The sequence below is a fragment of the Chenopodium album genome, chromosome 7 (assembly GCF_948465745.1).
Source record: "Chenopodium album chromosome 7, dcCheAlbu1.1, whole genome shotgun sequence".
Classification (NCBI taxonomy): Eukaryota; Viridiplantae; Streptophyta; class Magnoliopsida; order Caryophyllales; family Amaranthaceae; genus Chenopodium; species Chenopodium album.
Window position 1 is genome coordinate 75,295,736 of NC_137840.1, and position 19,954 is coordinate 75,315,689.

Below are 19,954 nucleotides of genomic sequence, written 5' to 3' on the forward strand. Positions count from 1 at the left end.
AAACACAATTTATCCTTATTGCCTTACTTGTACAACTCCACCGTGTTATCAAAAAGGATGGAGGATTTGATCTAATTAAGTTGCAAATGGTGGTAGGGGCACCAGAGAGTCTATAAATAGACTGATCAAGTGAACCTTCCTGGCCCCATAAACTAAAGCAATTAGTATATTGATCATCTTGTATGGTGTCGGATAACACATTAACCACTGTTATCCAAGGTGGCTCTACGGGTGCTTCAAAGCTTGCAATATTGATCCAACGTTTGCAAACCACGCTGCATCTGATCACATCCCTCATAGAAAAGTTCTTTACCAAGGTTGCCATGATTATTTATATACATATATGATTATCTATCTTAAAAAGGCTAAAGAGTAATACAATGAAATGGATTACATACTTACCGGTTTGTGTAAACAACTGATGATATTGTGCAATCAAAATAAAATCGGTACAAGACTGAAGAATTTGATCTTATAATAATGGTACACAGTACAATTATATTAAATCAAAATTGACCAATAATAATATGCATGCATAAACAATAAGCTAGGTAGTGTAGAGGATCGATTGGATTCATCATACTACGTAAAGTCGTAAATAAAACCTACTCTTATAATTACATAGTTCAAATCTCAAAAATACAAAGCAAGTACGAGTACCCCTTTAGCTTGATTGTTGGACTCCATCTCATTGAGCAGACAAAGATGATGTAATCCACTGGAGGTGGCTACAGACCTGAGGGTGGAGAATACGGCTGTGGGTAGAGGAATTTGGTAAGGTGCTAGGTTTTTTTTTTTTTTTTTTTTTTTTTTTTTTTTTTTTTTTTTTTGATAAAACGGTGCTAGGGTTTTTTTTTTTGGTTGATAAAACGGTGCTAGCCTGCCAGGGTGCTTACTTCCTAGTTGTTTATTATATACTAGTCGTTGGAGCACGCGCTACGCGCGTGCCCCCCGACGGTAAGATATGTAAATATCGTGGTAGTGTTTGGGTTTTGTAATATTTGTGGTGTTGTGGTTGTCTTCGGGTTTTGTAATTGCAAGGATACATGAGTTTGTAAGTAATAACAAAGAGTAGTAATAAATTTTAGATGGGGAAATATCGGTGAAAAATCAATTATTAAAATTAAAGTGAGGTTATCTAGAAATGGTTAGAATCTAAAGATTTGAAATAAACTATACCATTCCCTTCAAAAAATAAACTATACCATTGTTTAAGATATTATTTTAAAACGCAATACGGTTTCTTATTACCTAAATAATTTTCGAATAGCTTTGTTTTAGAATGATTGTGATAAAAACGAGTAGTAATAAGAAAATGCAATATTAAAGTTTAAGGTTGTGTAAAAATGGATTAAATGTAAAAGATATGAAAGAATTGTATTGTTGTTTTGAAAATGTAGTTTATGAGAAGGCACTCATTTGGCAAATAGATCAATGTGTTGACTGTTTTAAAATATGTTGCTTTTAAAGTAGAAGATGAAGAATTTAGGTGAATGGAAAAACTCTTCACAAAATACATTAACTTCATAGAGTCCTTTGGTTGGCTATCTTATGCTCTAACAATCATCTACAAACAACAGCTGGGTCTAAGTAACCTCCAAACAACAGCTGAAACCGCTCCAATAACCATGAACAAGACAAGAAGGTCAATTCCACCGCCAATGCCAACTGTTACACTTGGGCTTGACGTAAAAAATGAAAACAGTGACCAACCCCATCCACCAATAATGAATACCAGGACCAAGTGGTGGAGCTACAAGTGGATTCACAAAAATAAATAAATAAATAAATAAATAAAATAAATCACACACATTCTAACCAAAAATTTGTATTGTTGATCTTTCTTTATTGATATCCTATACTACCTCCAATATTAATTTCTTCTTTGGATAATACTATGTTAACCACTATAGATACATTTTCCGGTTAAAATATTAATCACATTAATACAACCAGCTGCAAGACAAATTATAAGTAGGGCATATCCAGTAATCCAGACATCTAAATGTTTCAAAAGACAACTGTAGCACACTATAAGAAATAACACAATAAGCATTCCATAGAAAATTGCGGGTCTTCCCATGAGAGCCTGTGCGAGCAGCCATAAAAAAAGCATGCCATTAACCAACCAAAAAGGCTTAACATATACAAGCAATAACCAAGTTCATTATCTATCATGTTTTCCAAAAGAATAATGTGCTGCCAATTTCTCTAATCTAAATATAAATATACTGTATAAAGCAAAGCATAGGAAGATGAGAGGTTTTACCAATGCAGTATATCTTAAGAAATAAACCCAAAACCAATTCATATAACCCACTATTCGTTCAGCATCATTATTCTAGAATTGGGAAAAAAAAGAGGGGGGGATGAGAATTTATAACGAGCCACAGAAGCATCTTGGCATCCAAAGATTTCCTACACATGACTATACTAAAAATTACCTCAACATGAAAACAGATAGAAGTAATTAACTTTATTTTTCTATAGCTTTAATTATATTGTTATGGACATGCATCAAAGTAACTATAGAGCCCAACCATCTTCATGAAACAATGAAGGAAAAAAAAACAAAGTTAATCATTATAGCATTCATATTAGTCTAAGTGTTCTGAAATATGCAAGTCTATAAATTCTTTCTTTAAGCTTAATAAGGATACTTGTAATATTTGATTTAATATGTAAGCCCCAATATAATCTTCACACAATCACACTTCTATTTTCTTCCCTTCTCGCCCTATATCATCAGCCTTCAATGTGCTTTATCCCTTTCGTTTGTTTCTATAGTCTACACCCATTTCTAAAAATTTAATTCACGATAAACAAAATGTCCTTAATCTCCAAACCAAGTGCGATTGTGTGACTTATCTAGGAATGAAGTAACATTACATCTAAACTCATTTTGTCTATCTATCTTGACATCTCTGCACATCGATTCACGTGCAATCATAACCCAATCATATGAAATATCCATTTGTGTCTATATTAGAAATTTGAAAGAACAGTAGCCCAAAATCTATGTTAGTCAGTCATAGGGTATGAATCTCAGCCTCTCAAGAGCCTCTCAAGGCACGCATAAAGCAGACAAATCAAGAAAATTTTAGGAAACTAACTGAAATAAGGATAGTCCCTATTCTAAAAGATATTTACACAAATATATTAAATAAAATTGAAATACAATATTTTCTTTTTTACTCTAGGATTAGATATCTTAATCAAATACACATCACAATCGTTAAAATATGGGTTTTTTTTTTTTTTTTTTTTTTTTTTTTTTTTTTTTTTTGCTATTGGCCTAGCCAATGAAAATTTGGGATGGTCCTCTCAGGACTATACCTTGTTATCCTATTCCATCTTTTCTTCGCAATAGGAAAAAAAAAGTAAATATGATAAAAGAGGTTCGTACATCGTAAGACAAGGGTATATAAACATACTATGTAACACATAACCACAAATGATAATTAGCAAAGTGGGGATGACAAATTTGAATTCATTTTCAACTATCAATGCCTAGAATAAGCTTAAAAGGAAAAGTCCCCCCAAGTAGACAGCTCCTTGCTTCTTGCATCTTTTCATAAGCTTAGCCGCTTGAGCATTACTTAAAAGAAGCCTTCTAAAGTACATAGGTAAAAACAAAAAAAGCTACCTAGGCATTAAAAAGTTACCTGAATCACAGATGTTCTCTGAAAAGGGCTCTTATCAGTGTTAAGCTGCACAATAGAAAACAAATTAACATTTATCCAACAACCACAACTCAATATAGAGAATGATCGATACATTGGATCTCAAAAACATTGATTAGCCAAACAATCGTCTAGGCGGGGATCACAATTATTAGAATTAGGTTCCCGGTACCATTTCTATTTCGCATAAACGCAAGAAGTCACTCACAGAGACAATTCTCCTAAGATTGGCATTAGTCTCAGAAGGTATTTCAGCACAAACAAACCTATCATAATCAGCAGGACATTTCATCTTATATTCAGGTTTTAGAATAATTAAAAAATAAGCATGTGGCAAACCTCTTTTCTGAAATTCAACCACATACACCATTGCAGCAACTTCTCCAAAGACCTTCCTTTCCAAGATCTCTTTTTTCAGTGCAATCAATTTTGCTCTAAAAATTCTAGCAACCAAATCAGGTCTGTACAGGCTTCCTTCATTCTTTCTTTCCAAGGCTGGAACACATATTTCGTAAACTCGTTGGAAGGCATTTAAAATAAATAACATCATTCTAAATATCAAAAAATAGTTCAAGTAAGCTTGCTTGTTGTAAAACTAAAGAGCTTGTTTCCACTAAAAGTCTAACATTGTAACAAAAAAAAGAAGGCATGTTAAGTCCTATATGCTCTCTAACAGTCATCAGCTTCGGTTAGTTAAAATTTCTACAAGTTCATTTGTTTCTCCACAAGTTTACAGAGGTATATTTTAAATTTATACAAAAGAAATGCTTAACACATCAATCAAGAAAGGATCCCATTCAATCATCATACATTGGCTATCTTAGGCTATGTTTAATTCACCTTTTTTTGCTTATGTAATCTGAAATTTTTTTTTTTTTTTTCTGATCTAATCTAATTGTCTAATTTGACTAAAATTGGACCTTATATGTACGCTAATCTACAAGGAAAAAAATATCAAGTGAATTTATTTTTGCTTTGTTGTAATCTCTTTGTTTAGGTTAGGCTGTGTTAGACTGTTGGTGTACTTAAGGGCTTTGCCCTTATCCTGTTTTTGATTTGTTCATCAGTAATATATCCTTGCCACCTTACTTGCTAACCAAAAAATAAAAATAAGATTAGCATTACATAACTCACATAGCAAATCTTCAAATAAATGCATCAATTAGATCAACTACATCAGCTATCTATTAAAAAAAAAAAAAGTCAACCTTTGAGCATCATCATTGCCCATTAACTTTAATCATTAGATATAGCGGTTAGTAAGCAGTCAAAATGTGATAATTATTTAGAGCTGTTCTTCATTAATATAAGACTATACTTCACACATGAATAAGATAACAATTATATCAACACCACTAATGTTAAATATAAAGAATACAAAATTAGCAACAAGGAAAACAACAGTAATTTTATAGAAATAAATTTTGGTATATAGCTAAATTTTACTCTGTAATTACTTTTATAACCATAGAAATTCAAACTCCAGCACTTGATTCGATTATGTATATATCAAATTCTTTAAGTTTTAACAAAAGCCAATACAATAAGCACAATTAGAAAGAATGGATACTTACTAAAACTCTTTATCCTAGACAACCAAGAAAAGTTATTCTATCTATTTTATTAATCAATTTGAAAGAAATGGCCAAAGGCCAGTTGCCTTCATTTAAACAAAAATCAGCAGCAATTCTATACTCAATGACAATCAAGCAACCTCCTACCCAAACTCTAGTAAGCATATTCTCACAGGCAAAGATGAGGCATAGCATGCACAAAGTGGTTTTCCATATTTTCCAATTACATTTCAAGAATTAGACCACAAGCACGTATAGATGTGGAGAGTCGGACAGCCACAATGGAAAAAAAGATAACTGGAGAAGCAGAACAACCAGCAGTATCAAAAAACGTCCACCGCATTCCACATCAACCTCCTCTCTTCTCGATCTCCTCCTCTTTTCCCCCTGGAACTCAACCGAGAACTACATCTCAGGTCTGGGCTAGCTGACAGATTTGAGCAACTGTGCATTAAAAAATTAAAAGCCATTTGCAGACAACCTATACAAAATCCTACAAATACAACAACAAATAAATTCAAACTTTAACATTTCACTTATTCATTGACAATCAAATAAATTCAAACTTAAACAACCTATACAAAATCCTACAAATACAACAATCAAATAAAATTCAAACTTTAACATTTCACTTATTCATTGACATGTATATTCCTATTTTCTAGAACAATACCACAATCTCAAAAGGACAAAAGGTAATAAAATAAATAGCAAATTTTCAACCAAATTTAAAACATGCCACTAATTATCAATACTATTGAATGTAAGAAAGAAATCTAAAATAATACAAGCATCACTAACTCAATCCTATTATAACTATAAAATTAGTCATAATCACACTAAACTCAGATCTTAATCAACCCCCCCCCCCCAAAGCAAATTAAAAATACTAATAATATGTCCCTCCAAGGGAGACAAGCAATCGTCGGCATACTTGCAAAGGACCAAGAATCCTACATGAGTGCTAGTATCCGAAACAGTTAATACCTTAACAAATAACTGGACTTTCGGCCTTGGTGGCTCATTCATTTGAATCGGAACTTTTAAACTCATCTTGCTACAATAATACAAATACAAACAATCCATAATCCACAAATCTATATAAACACCATCATAAACTAAACCCTTCAATACTCACTACACAAATACTTAAATTATTAGTAATCAAACAGTCTTTCCTCTTTTTATGGAAGTTAAGTAATATGGGTATAGACAATTCGATACAAAAGCTATACCCTATATTGTCAAATTGAAATTAGATGACTATAAAAAGGATACAGATCTTACATCAATAATTTGCTTTGATGGAGGAAATTGGCACTCAGCAAAAAATGAATTAAACTCAGAAGCATTTTTTATTTATTTATTTATTTTATAAAAAAAGACCCAGAAAATCAGAAATAAACAAAAATTAAATCTGTCAGCACTCAAACAAAAGGAAAAATCTAATTAAAGAGCTGAATATTGAACCAATTAGAACACAAAAGTGAAAGGAGATAAAATTATACCTGGAGATCAGAGATAAAAGCATCGGAGAATCAACAAAATACCTGTCAAGCTGCTTCAATGGAGAGAGAAGTTCAGAAGTTGCTTTAGTTGATTTAACAAAAGAACACATAATAATAAACAAAATAGCAAACAAAATTCAACAATAACGGTGCAAATAAAACCTAATTTAAGCATTACCCAAAATTCTTTAACAACAAAACACTTCATCAATGTGTAATATCACCACTCAAAACTCTCACCAATTCACTTACCAATTTACCAAAAACAGTTCGAATTTCACAGTTCAAATTTCTCAATCAATCAAAGCAAAATTCCACCAATTCAACAAAACACAAACAAACATCAACAACATCAGAAAAATTTTCAAGAAATTTTTTTTAAAAAAAAAAACAGAAAAAAGACCAAACTTCCAATAATACCTGAGTATATTCACCTCAAACTCGAGTCCACCAAACCTTGCTCCATCTTCTCCTTCGGCCTATTTTAGAGCGAAAATAGAGAAACGGGAGGACGAGAAAAAAAGGAAAAATAAACAGAAAAAAAAAAAAAAAAAAAAAAAAAAAAATCAGTCAACATTCATATATAAAAGGTAAAATCTAATTGAAGAGAAGAGATGAAAATTGGATCAATTAGAACAAGAAAGAGAGAAGAGAGATAATTATAAATGGAGATCGGAAAATCATCTTCCACAACCGTAACCTTAGTAACCGCAAGCCCAGAAATAAACAAAACAACCTTCATATAAAAAGGTAGAATCTAATCGAAGAGATGAACATCGAACCAATTAGAACAAGAAAGAGAAAGGAACCTTAGCAACCGCGTCGTCGAAACCGGAGAAATCGAAACACTGAGAAGAATTGGAGCCCATAACCATCGTCGAAGGGATCGATGATCGTTGGTTTTGAGCTCTTCGCCGCCATCGTTGTTGTCTTGTTGAAGGAAGACATATTTTCTCTCTCTAGCTTTCTCTCTCCTTGTTTCCCCTAATTACTCTGAGCCTTTTTCCTGAGATGAGAAGAAACAGAGCGAAGGGAGTAGGAAAGTCGGTGAGAATTCAAAGGGCAATTTCGAAATTCCCTTAAATTCGGGCGACGGAGGGTTTTTTTTGGGGGGTTTCGGGTTGCCGCATGGGTGTTTTGGGTGGTTTTGTGGTTTAGGGGAGGGGCGTCACCGACGCTAGGGTGGGGGAGGAACTACGTCTAGGCGCCAGCGAAGATGTCGGGTTGCAAAGGGGTCGTGGCTAGGTGGTGGAGAGGGTGGTCGTGGTTGGGGTTCTGACAGCTGGCCTGGGTTTTTTTTATATATTTTTTTCAGCCAATTATATAGTGACACATGTCACCTTAACCTGTTAAACCAGGTTAAATGATCGGTTGGGATCTTTTTGAGCGAATGACTTATGTTGAGCGAACGAACCAAAGTTGTATTTTTACCAATTATTCCTTGTAATTTTGTAGCTTTTGATCGAGTTTTCAGCAATTATTTTTTTATATTCAGACAATAATGGTTTTCATCTGATTTTTGGAAAAAAAATTCAAATGAAGACTTGAATTTGCAACTTTGATGGTTTAATTAGGACTATAGTGTTACTAATGGTTTGGTATAGAGGGAAGGGAATAGGAAAAAGAATTAGGGTTGGTCGATGTTTTTCTGGTGTGGGGAAATTAAGGGAGGGATATATAGGTGTAATACCCCGTATTTTCATACGTATTTTCTAATTAATTAATTAAGAATTATTTTATAAAAATAGTTTTTTAGTGAATTTATTATTTGGAGCCAAAAAAATATTTGAATTTTGGAGCCAAAAGTATTTTGAAAACTAATCATTATTTTGGATAAGATTTATTATCCATTTATCCTATTTAAAAACTCGGATTATTTATATATTTCGGATATTTTATTTAAGACAAAAACTATATTTTGGGGGGATTTAATTGGTAAAATTATATTTTTAATTATCTCTTAAAATCTCTTATTTTCCTTAATTCTAATTCTGCTTCTTTTTAATATAATCATCATATAAACAGAAATACATTTTATGTATACAAGCTAAGATAGTGCACGCCATCCGTGCACAATATAAGAAATATGTATGTAATATTATAGTAGTGAAAGTTATAAAATAAAAGGTTGAAATTATTACAATTAGTAGTAGCAATACATACATGATTGGAAAAACAGAAATTACTACATGAAATTAAGTTTACAAACATTAGTCATTAGAAACACCGGGCGCAGTAATTTTGTTCATACAATATGCTCGTCACAATTTGTCTATCCTGCACCATGTTAAAAAAAAAATATATATTAGAATCTAGTTATAAGATGTATATAACAATTGCAAAAGATAATACTTGGAAAAAAAATAGTGTGAAGCATAATATTAATTACCGTGTTTCTAAACTGCTAAGTAAAATGAGGCAGGAGAACTTCTTTATAAACAACGTTTTTAGTTAACACACCATCTTTTCCTTGAATGTTGCCATTAGTAACCAAGATCTTGGTCGTTTGTTGGGAAGTCCCTCTTGATAATGCAACATACAACTGGCCATGACTAAAAACATGTTTGGGAAGATAAATACCAACATGAGGAATGGTTTGACCTTGAGATTTGTTAATGGTCAAGGCAAAGCACAATTTCACTGGAAATTGTTTTCGAATCATTTCAAATGGTAACTTTGCATCTTCAGCTGTTTTTAAAGGAATGCGTGGAATGAATACTCGTGTACCTTTGCAATGTCCAGTCATGATTTCAGCCTCTATAACATGATTCATTAATTGACAACATATTAACCTTGTCCCGTTGCATAGGCCGCTACTTGTATCAATATTTCGCAAAAGCATTATGGGTGATCCAACTTTCAACCTTAAAAGATGTGGTTGCAAACCACCAAATGACAATGAATTTAAGAACTCTTGTTGGTAAAGATTTTGACGGTCTTCTGGAACGGAGTCAAAGGAATAATATATTTTTTCATCTCCGGCAAAATCATTTAGTATCTTCTCATTTAGCATATCAACCTCATCATTTGTCGGAGTTATTATAGCCCTATCTACCATATATGTCACATCCCCTTCATGTTCAGGTAAGTTTGGGAATACCTGATGGATTAAGTTATCAATCGAGTTCTGGTTGCCATTTGGGATGCATAATGAAGATGGTAATTTAATCATGTCTTCATTAACTACAGGCTCCCTTCCATCACCAACTCTTAAAAGAAATGCTGCAAATTCTTCATCATGTCTGGATCTCATATTTTGAGTGAGGTGAAGTTGTTGAACATGCCTCCAAAGTGTTGATTTAACTAAACATGCATCAATGGTTTGAGCTTTTGTTCCTTTAGTCACAACTGGAAGAATTTGCCTAAAATCTCCACCAAATACTACAACCTTTCCACCAAACGGAAAGTCAACCTCCATTAGATCTCTCAAGCTACGATCTACAGCCTCATATGCATGTCGGTGAGTCATAGTAGCTTCATCCCATATAATAATAGCTGCATGCTTTACCAATTGTGCTTCAACATCTTGTTTGCTAAACTTCCACGTTGATGAAGCATGCAATGTTACTGGAATCCCCAAAGTTTTATGAGCTGTTTTACCTCGATGTAATAACGTGGCAGCAATACCTGAGCTAGCTACAGCAAGACCAAATTTCCCTCTAAGCTTAACAGTTGCAAGAATGGCACGATATAAGAAGGTCTTACCTGTACCACCTGGACCATCTAAGAAGAAAATTTGATTTTTATCTCCATCTATAGCTTCCATTATGACATTAAATGAATGGCGTTGGTCATCATTAAGATGCTCAGCGCAATGCACATCTTCTGGTGGAATGGGAGCGGAGATTTCTTCATGTATAGCCCTGGCTAATTGTATGTTGCCATCTAGTTGCATGCTTATGTCAGGGAGGTCGAAGTCACTAATAGTGCTACCCAACTGCTTCAACATGTGATCTATGTCGTAAAGAACGGAGTCACGAACAAATGATGTACTTGGAGGATTGGATAAAGTATAATCTTCAGCCATAAAATGGAAGAATTCATCCCATAAAGCACGAACACCACTTGGTTGGCAATAAACCAATATCGTGGCAAATAATCTTCTCAATGAAGATGGCATTTTAGAGTTTGATGCTTCTTGTAAACAATCATGAATGCTCGCATCATTCTCCATAAGACCTAATTTTTCAGCTGCTTCTCTAAAAGTGGGATAGGTAACTCCATTGACGGTTCGTAGATGCTGGAATGATTCAGGGCCTTTGATATGATTAAGTACCTGTCGCAAGAAAAATCTCTCTCCTTCCATTGGTGATGCTGTGTATATTCTTCCAATCACTTTCAGGTTATTCCTCCTCTTCCTCCATGTTTTTGTTGATGTCATCCATCGGTAACGCCGAGGAAAGTCTTTATAGAGATAAGATCTTGCCTCAGGATCAATGGCATTCATCTTAAAGAATTCTGTGAGCATGGTTTGGGAGTTTTCTGGCATTTGAAGGATATCTTCGATAGATTGATTAGTATTAAATCGTACCTGGTGTCTATCTGGAAGATGGAGTTGTAATCGTTCCACAGAAGGATACATTCAAGTGATTGGAAACTGATAAATTATCCATAAGGCTTCGGGTGCACAAACCCACCTAGCATCCACAAATTGTTGAATCTCATTGTTATCTGCTCCTGCTCGTACTTCCATGGAAACACGATTAACACCCTTGTGCACATATTTGTACAGATATTTGACACTCTTGGTGCTGCTACAAATCTCAACATTTATATGACAATCATACTTTAGTAGTAACCATGGATTATAGGGAACAACCCAACTATTATCAACATAGGTTGAGCTATTCTCATGCAAAGGCACAGCAACACGATCACCGCGACGACGGTAAACAGGGTAGGAGTTATCACCTTGAATAGTGCTTGCAGAAAATGGTTTTGGGAATTTTCGCTTACAAACTCCATTTTCCATGCAAGATGAATTTCGGTGTCCAACACCGCATGGGTTATGGATCATGTGTTTGAGAACAGCACTATACAATTGTGGCTCCTCATCTCTATCTGGTATTTCAGCTTTCACGATTTTGTCATATTCTTCGGGCGATCTTGGTTTGTCGTTTTCATCCAAAATGAGTAACATGTGAACATGTGGCAAACCTCTTTTTTGAAACTCAACGACATAGACATACGCCACAACATTCCCAAGGACGCCTTTATCAACAACATCACTCTTGAACTCTTCAAATTTTGCATGAAATATCCTAGTGATTAAATCAGGTCGGTCTTGTGTTGTTTGACCGGGTAATAACTCTTCCACAATTTCTTTCCATGATGGGTTGCATGTCATAGTGATGAAAAGGTCCGGCTTTCCATAATTTAGAACTAATGCCATTGCATCTTGATATCTTTCATTCAAGTCTCTTGGACTTCCAACAAATGAAGAAGGTAAGACGGTTGTTTTCCCAACATTTACTGTTAGTGATTTAGGGTAAGTATATTTTAGCAAACTAATAAGGAAATTTGTAGTAACCATAATGTTTTAAATTATATATATGTAACTTTTTTTTAAAAAAATACCTGGATTTAGTTCTCCAGCAGCCAAACAATCTTGTAAACCTTGGTATAGTTCAGCTCTTTATGGTATGTTGATGGTCTCGGATCCATCTTAGCTTATTAGCCTCAATTTTGACAAAATTGTCAACAACAAATTGTTGGAACAGCCGTTGTGCAAGCAAGATGATTGAAATAGAATGTGGATGTATCTGCAATAAAAATCATCTACATGGATTAGAAATAATTACGAAAATATGTGAGTGTAGTATCATTACTTGGAAGTAATAAGCGTAGAAAGCTCGACATGGAATTGTTCTTCCATTATTGTCAACACTATTAATCGACCATCCATAAGAACCATACGGAAAAAGTAATGGATATTGTAGGGGATCATAATATCCTGCCGTGTCCATGATAGTCATTAATTCACCAGAATTTATTTGACTGGACTAAAATATCTCTCGGATTCAAGTTTGCAACTTCTTCTCCACCGATAATCACTGCAGCAACTTGGGAAGCAGATGGTAAACAATATTGTGGCCGATTTGAAGGTTGTTCGCGAATGTGAAGTGCACATTGTTATATGTCTTCACGATGTGCTAGAGATCGAAGAGTATGGACAAATGGATTGCATTGATCCAGAATAGCTTTGATTCTTTGTATAATGTCTCGTCGCAACGTGCTATTCTCTGCTAATCGATTCTCAATCTCATGTTCAGTGTCGTATATGTACAACTGAAGGAATCGTGGTCGACAATCTGACCCATTAGGGAGTAAACCACCTATCTTATGATATATGGAACCTTGAGCTCGAAAGATATACTCCTTGTTGGGCATTTGCTAAACTCTCATCTATGTGAACACACATGGAAGTGAAGGCATGTATGTGATTTAGTTTTCTAAGATTATACCTAAAATCCACTCCAATATGTATTTGATCAGTGTATAATGATAACAATTCTGCAGGAACTGGTATAATTGGCAAGATTATCTTTCCGGACATACAACAAATCTGTGATGATTCTTTATGAAAAAGTCGAGCTTGACAATGTGAACATAGTCTTGGAGGACAAAGTTGGACATTTGGGACTCCTCTTCGCTCGTGAAAATTTATTGCAGATCGAGGATTCACTCTTTGCCTAATTATTCGTTCATCAACAGTGTTTACATGCATTACATTATGATGGTTAGTGTTCGAAGTTCCACTACTTTCGCCAATTTCCCGGACACTATTTTGACAGTTGCCCATTACTGTATGAAAATTCAATTTATAATAAGTTGTGAGCATTTTTAAAATCTTATCTTAGATCTTATAGTAAACATAGGCACATTCAACCTTTCTAAAAGAAGGGTGTGAAATAATGATATTGATGATGAATGCGAGCTATGTGTGTTTTTTTTTAATTAATATATTTATTATAGTTTAACAAATTAAATCTTTGCAATTTTTTTTGCTTTTTGTTAATTAAAATTACTATTACTTTTATTAAAAATGCTAGCAAATCAGTTTTATTGCATGAAATAACGCAACAATTAATTTTTGTACATGATGATATGTTTTTATGATAATAAATAAATAGTAATCTTAATTTTATAATAATATTCGGTTGGTTTCTGTAGACACCCATTTGTGTCTCCCCAAAACCAAACCCAGTGATGAGTGTCTTTCACGTCGAATCATAATCGAATGAAACGAAAGTGTGGAAAGGTCTAGTGTTGCGGAAAGTTTTATTTCTTTTCTTTTCTCTTTTCTCTGTTTTTGAAAACTTTATTTTAAGAAAACAGCCAATCCAGTTTGTTTGGTCCATAATATGGGTCCAATGGTGGTGTAGTTGGATGGGGTTTGCAAAGACCTTTCCAACGATATATTATGAGCCCAATTCCGATGAATATTGAGGAATTTATGGCCAATTTACTAAATTGAGCCCGGTTTGAATTTTAAGTACGGCCCAATGATCTAGGGGAGGGCCTAATATGATTTATCATTCCTAATGTAATTAGGAATGGTTTTGGTCTTCTAGAACATTCTAGAAGGTTCTTAGCATTCTTAATTCAATTAGGATTCTTTAGAGTTTTAATTAGATCAAATAGCATTTTCGGTTGGAATTATATTATTTTATCTTCCAGTACGGGAATTTTATCAGAATTTCAAAAAACGCGTTAAAAGCCGGTTTGGCGTCCAACCCCAGGCCTTGGCGCCTGGAACCAGGATTGGCGCTAATAAGCCAGGACTGGCGCCAAGTTGTTTTTGCGATCTTCAGACTCTGTTTTGATAAATTATCTTTTTGGCTGATTTTTCTCTATAAATATCGTATCAAAAACTCCATTTGGATTCACGAGTTCTCCTTATTTTTAGATCATCTACTCTCTCAATCATTAACGATTCATCAACAATCATCAATTTTTATGAACAAGCATTAGTCATTCATCTCTTTCATTCATCTCTCTTTTCTTAATTCTCTTACAAAATTCCGCATTCACAAGATCTAGAAACACCTAGCCATATTCGAAGTTGCCTTCGCCCTAGACGTGAAAGGTTTTAATTTATGAGGGTTTGGTCCAAAATCTCTCTTTCAATTATTTAATTTAGTTGCTTTGATTATTATTTTCCTTGAAGTTACTAACGTGTGTATTTTGTAATTAGAAAGAGGTACAAGGCATTCACGTAAGTACTTTAATTGGTTTTATTGATATTATGATGTAGAAATCATGCTTAGATTGTTATTTTGATTCCTAGTATCATGTCTAGGGTAATTTTAATATCAAGTATGATTAAAAGTATGATGCTTCCTATATTCTTCCTAATATTTATGATGTTAGTATCATGTTAGGATTAAAGATTTGATTTTTATTGCTTAGTGACATGCTAGGATTTGTTATTAATCTTGTTAGTATCATGCCTAGGATAGATCTTGCTTTGCTTTAACATGATTTTGATTATGATTATTTTATTATGATTGATATTATTATTATTCATAATATTTATTATGTTGCTTGATTATATATTGTTATTGCTTGATCACCTTTATTGTATGTTAAAGGGAATTGGTATTTGCAATCACGCTTAATAAGATAATTAATAATCTTGTTCAGGGTTAATTGTGATTATAATTTCAAGTGATCGCCAATAATAGTTTATTTGTGCATTAATATTCAACCAACATAGATTAAACAGGTTTAGGGTTAATCCTATTGATTGCATGTTAATCAGAAAGCGCACGTGAATACGAGCAGAATAAAGTAGAGGCCTATTATCAGGGCAGGTTCAATCTCTTTTAGGTTGGATTTGTAACATCATCCCCGAACCCTTATTTGGTTCATGACCTTATGGAGTTGACGATCTCTTGGATCGTTAAGGGGTGTAACCTTCACCTCGTGAACGGTTTACAAGTTCCTTAAAAACTTGTTGGCGACTCTTTTGCTCTATCTTCTTCCCTTTTGGACGCCACCGTACTTTAGTGTATGATCACAGTGGGGTTCAAGCTAGTGGGATTTTTAAGGCTTGAAACTATTCCCTACAGTTTCATACACAGATAGATAAATAAAGAAGTAATTAATCAATAAGCTTGTGTATAACATTGTCATTAAGTAATGTGAACATTTTGAAAAGTCTTAAAAGTGAGACTATATCAAACTAAGTAATAAACTCACACGTAAGTCTTGAGATAGGGTCTGCAAGATTGTCTCTAGCATTGGAGTTACTTTGATAGGTAATGTCTCTTAGAGAACTTGCCGTAGCATTTTGTCGAGATTTCCTCCTTAAATTATATGACATGCGCCTTTGAGCATTTCTTGTATTAGCCTCTTGTGTAAGTTGTTCAGGAGTCATTCTTTCTCGCCTTAATCTCCGATAATTTGATGAATTTGGCCTTTGATTGTCCATATATTGGTACCTACAACCATTCATTTAAGGGAAAAAAATTTATACACTTGATCAATAAATAAGTATAAAGTATTTCATAAAGATTTGATAAATTTTGATTGCCAATATTACAATTTAAATATCCGAAATTGTCAAACTGTAGATGCTCCGTGTCTATATCCTATCTAGATTAATAACTTTTGCTCGAGTTTTTGGCATTAAGATGAGTGTTGCATTGAAAATTTATTTTCAAATTTGTACAATTCATTAGCACTGCTATGTACATAATGTGGAACATACATACTACAGTATTTTATTCACTTTTATTAAAAATATTTGGCAATAATCCACATTCTTAAAATTGAGACAACAATAATACGAATTATTACTCTGGTATTAATAATTCACATGTATCTTGTCTGTAGCATATGCAAGAATAACTGAGTTTCTTTTGTTAACCCACGGTTTGTAGTAAAAGGTGCTTGGACATTTAATTTTTGCTCACTTAAAGGAAGACTAATTCGAGTAATGGGACCTTAAACATAGAAAAATCCAAACATCAAGACTTATATATTAGCCATTCAATGCCATAGGAAAGAGACTTAGGATTAACGGACTTGTATGAAAGACATACGGAGTACTATTTTGACAACTCTACAATATCATATCATACAACTTAGTAATTGCAATTCACTAATACCCCAATTAAGGTATGAAAGATGATTATTAGTTACTAATGGCTCTTATTAGTATAGGAGATAATATTAAGAAAGTATCTTGATATTATCTTCTAGCATATATCACTCCCGTATTAAGCTACTATCCTACTGCATATCATATCATATCTTTTGATCATGCAATTATTTTGTGATCTTCTAATATTGTATAATTACCTTTTCTCAATATCTTGTCAAAGATATTATTACATTAGATATTATTTCATTCTTTAATTTAGGAGAACTCTTGTATATAAATATTGTACTCTTAACTTCTTGAATATATGAAAAACACTTTACTCTTTCAATTAGATGATTAACAATAGTTAATAAAAGTAAAAAAGAAGAAAGAAAGAAAGGACCTGCAAATAAATTAATGCAGTCGATCGAGCGGGACCTAAAAAATCACAACCCCAAGGTATACTCGTAGTACTTGGCCGGTAGCCGAGATTGCCCACTTTTGTTTATTGTCAACACCAATCAAGCCTTGTAGCGGTCCATTTTAAGCATTATGATAGTATGTTTTTGTTGGTAATATTAATGTCAATCAACTTTTTCTATAAGTTTATCAATGCAATAAATTAACTATGGTTTCTTTTGCGAATAGATAATGAGATAGAAATGAAAGAGGTTGAAAAAAAAAGGAAAATGTAACCATCAAGTTAGATGATCAAATCTTAAACGTAACTGCTTACATGTTAGTTTAGTATCCTTTTTTCAATTTTTTTTAATGTTTATTTAACTTTACTATAGTACCCTTGCAGACTTTGTTTTGAAAAAGGATAACTGAAAGTTTTTTAATGTTTTACAGTAGATCTTAAATAGCCTTTAAAAAGGATAAAATTATAGTAGTTAATACATTAAAAAAAATTAAAAAGATTAAATTATTTATTTTTACTTTAAAAATAATTCCACATAAACCACGGTACACATACACTTTTGTTTTGCTGGAGTTTTGCTTAGTCAAAGTATCTTATTATCATGTTTTCGTTAGTTGTTCCATGAAATAAGGAAGTGGTTTACAATTTTTATTTATTTATTTATTTTTTGAATAGGTTTACAATGTTTAACTTTGTATATTTTATTCTCTCCAAAAAAAAAAAAAAACTTTGTATTTTTTATTTCTTCCGGAAAAAAAAATAAAAAATATTGCATAGTTTATGACTTCAAGATATTTATAGAACTCGTATGTACTTCAATTAAATGCACTAAGTTAATCAAATTTCATTTTTTGTCCATTTATCTATTTCTTGATATTATGTCATCAAACAAATCAATGACATCTCTCATTTATATGACCTTACACCCTTGTCAAAATAAAAGAAACAAATGTTAAGGTGGTAATGACTATGGAGATGAATTAAGGGAGAAAGAATTAAAATCTATTTGAGTATAGAAAGTTAATTTACATATAGTCTGATCGATAATCATCTATTAGTCGCCTCAATAGAATTAAGATAACTTTTTGCAAAGCTGGAATTTTTTTTAATACTCCGTATATATTATTAACTTAATCCTTTATTTGTATAGTATTAACTTAATCCTCTTATAATGTAAGATAGTCCAAATTATTATGCTTAAACTATTAAGAACAATATAAGTCGTATTATAGTTGCATACTCTAAAACTCACATTCATATACTTATTAATTTATTTTATTTTTTTTAAAAGCGTGGAGCAAAGAGATTTGTTGTCATGTTTTTTTTTTTTTTTTTTTTTTTTTTTTTTTTTTTTTTTTATGGATTATGTACAATCTTTGTTTTTTGTCATCTAATTTAAAAATAAAATAAAATAAAATAAAGTATTTAAAATTCATCTAATAAAGTACTATACATATATATCTAATAAATCTATATAATACACATATATCTATTAAAACCTATAGAATATAATATTTACATAAAGGAACCCATCAACTAAAGTACTTTTTTTTTTTGAGGAAAAGTTAGCCGGAAATTTATTGCAAATCAAGATCCGCCAAAGCTAAAATACTTTGGGGGAAGGAGTTCATACAAACACGTTCGGGACATTCATTAGTGTCCCATCTAGCAACTAAATGGGCCACCGCATTCCCGGCTCTTTTAACATGAGAAATAGTAAAAAAACTAAAAGAATTTGACAGCTTCTTGATATCTTCATACAGCAGATAACTTGGAGCTCGACCTTCATGGACTTGCTTAACATTCTTCACCACAGATAGAGCATCACACTCCACCCAAATGTTCATGTATCCAAATCTGAGACCGGATTGTAACCCATACCTCAGTGTTGCTGCCTCTGCCATCTCTGCACTCCAATCCACATCCAAGCGCTTCACTGCAGCCAGTAAGATCTCACCCTTAAAGTTCCTTGCCACAATACCAAGACCCACATACCCATTACCAGCCACATGAGCATCAACATTGAGTTTGATTACTCCTTCAGGAGGAGCAACCCAACCAGAGGGGGAATTGTGCAGAAAGGAGTTTTGGGAGCCACTTCGTACTTTCTGATTGTACTCACGATAGTCTTCCACAAGATGGATAAATCCCCTTGTAACCACTCCCATCTCCAGCTTCGATTGTTCGTGCACCCACTTATTTCTCCCAAACCAAATAGCCCATATCAAAGCAAGGATTTTTCGTACCACCTTCTTCTCATACTTGTCAGACCACCATAGTAGTCTAGTAGCAAAGTTATTTGTTGGCGCATCAGTGATTGCAGTAGACAGGTCATATCCCTCCCATATCGTTCTAATTTCTTCACATTCGAACAACGCATGATCAATGGTTTCAACTTCCATTCCGCACCGAGGACAGAGGTCATTATTTGCTATATGTCTTCTAAACAAATCAGCCTTGACAGCCATGTTGCCTCTACAGACTTGCCATACAAAGTGTGATAGCTTTGGAGGACCGTCAAGCCCCCATACAACCTTCCAAATCGCATTATCATCAGCATTTGTATTTGTAGCTCCAAGCATTCCAAGCCAATAGCCCGACCTTACAGAGTATTCTCCATTTTTTGTGCCTTTCCAGTAGAGCTCATCCTTCTCTTCAAACACAGACAAAGGGATATA

At 33.3% G+C, this 19,954-nt stretch overlaps 2 protein-coding genes and 1 long non-coding RNA gene across 12 annotated transcripts; all 3 read right to left on the bottom strand.

Annotated features, from left to right (window-relative positions):
• Positions 1-1,395: 1,395 nt before the first annotated feature.
• LOC145639615 (uncharacterized) lies at positions 1,396-8,020 on the bottom strand. Of its 10 annotated transcripts, none has more exons than XR_014114911.1 (5): positions 7,575-8,020; positions 7,186-7,244; positions 4,023-6,815; positions 3,666-3,710; positions 1,396-1,753 (listed from the first exon to the last, which is right to left on the bottom strand). It is a non-coding gene; the product is annotated as an uncharacterized LOC145639615 (long non-coding RNA). The 10 variants fall into 10 exon arrangements; XR_014114910.1 differs by having other exon boundaries at positions 1,397-2,089; XR_014114919.1 differs by having other exon boundaries at positions 1,407-4,178; positions 5,573-5,684; positions 6,766-6,815.
• Positions 8,021-9,169: 1,149 nt separating this feature from the next.
• LOC145640687 (uncharacterized) lies at positions 9,170-11,347 on the bottom strand. Its single transcript, XM_081691922.1, has one exon. It carries the CDS (start codon positions 11,345-11,347, stop codon positions 9,170-9,172), a length of 2,178 nt encoding a protein of 725 aa, XP_081548048.1.
• On the bottom strand, positions 11,348-12,298 carry LOC145640688 (uncharacterized). The gene has a single exon (XM_081691923.1). It carries the CDS (start codon positions 12,296-12,298, stop codon positions 11,348-11,350), a length of 951 nt encoding a protein of 316 aa, XP_081548049.1.
• Between the last annotated feature and the right edge of the window lie 7,656 nt (positions 12,299-19,954).

Excerpts from the sequence above, each read along its gene's own strand:
- LOC145640687 (XM_081691922.1), bottom strand. The coding sequence starts at position 11,347 with ATGTATCCTTCTGTGGAACGATTACAACTCCATCTTCCAGATAGACAC.
- LOC145640688 (XM_081691923.1), bottom strand. The coding sequence starts at position 12,298 with ATGGTTACTACAAATTTCCTTATTAGTTTGCTAAAATATACTTACCCT.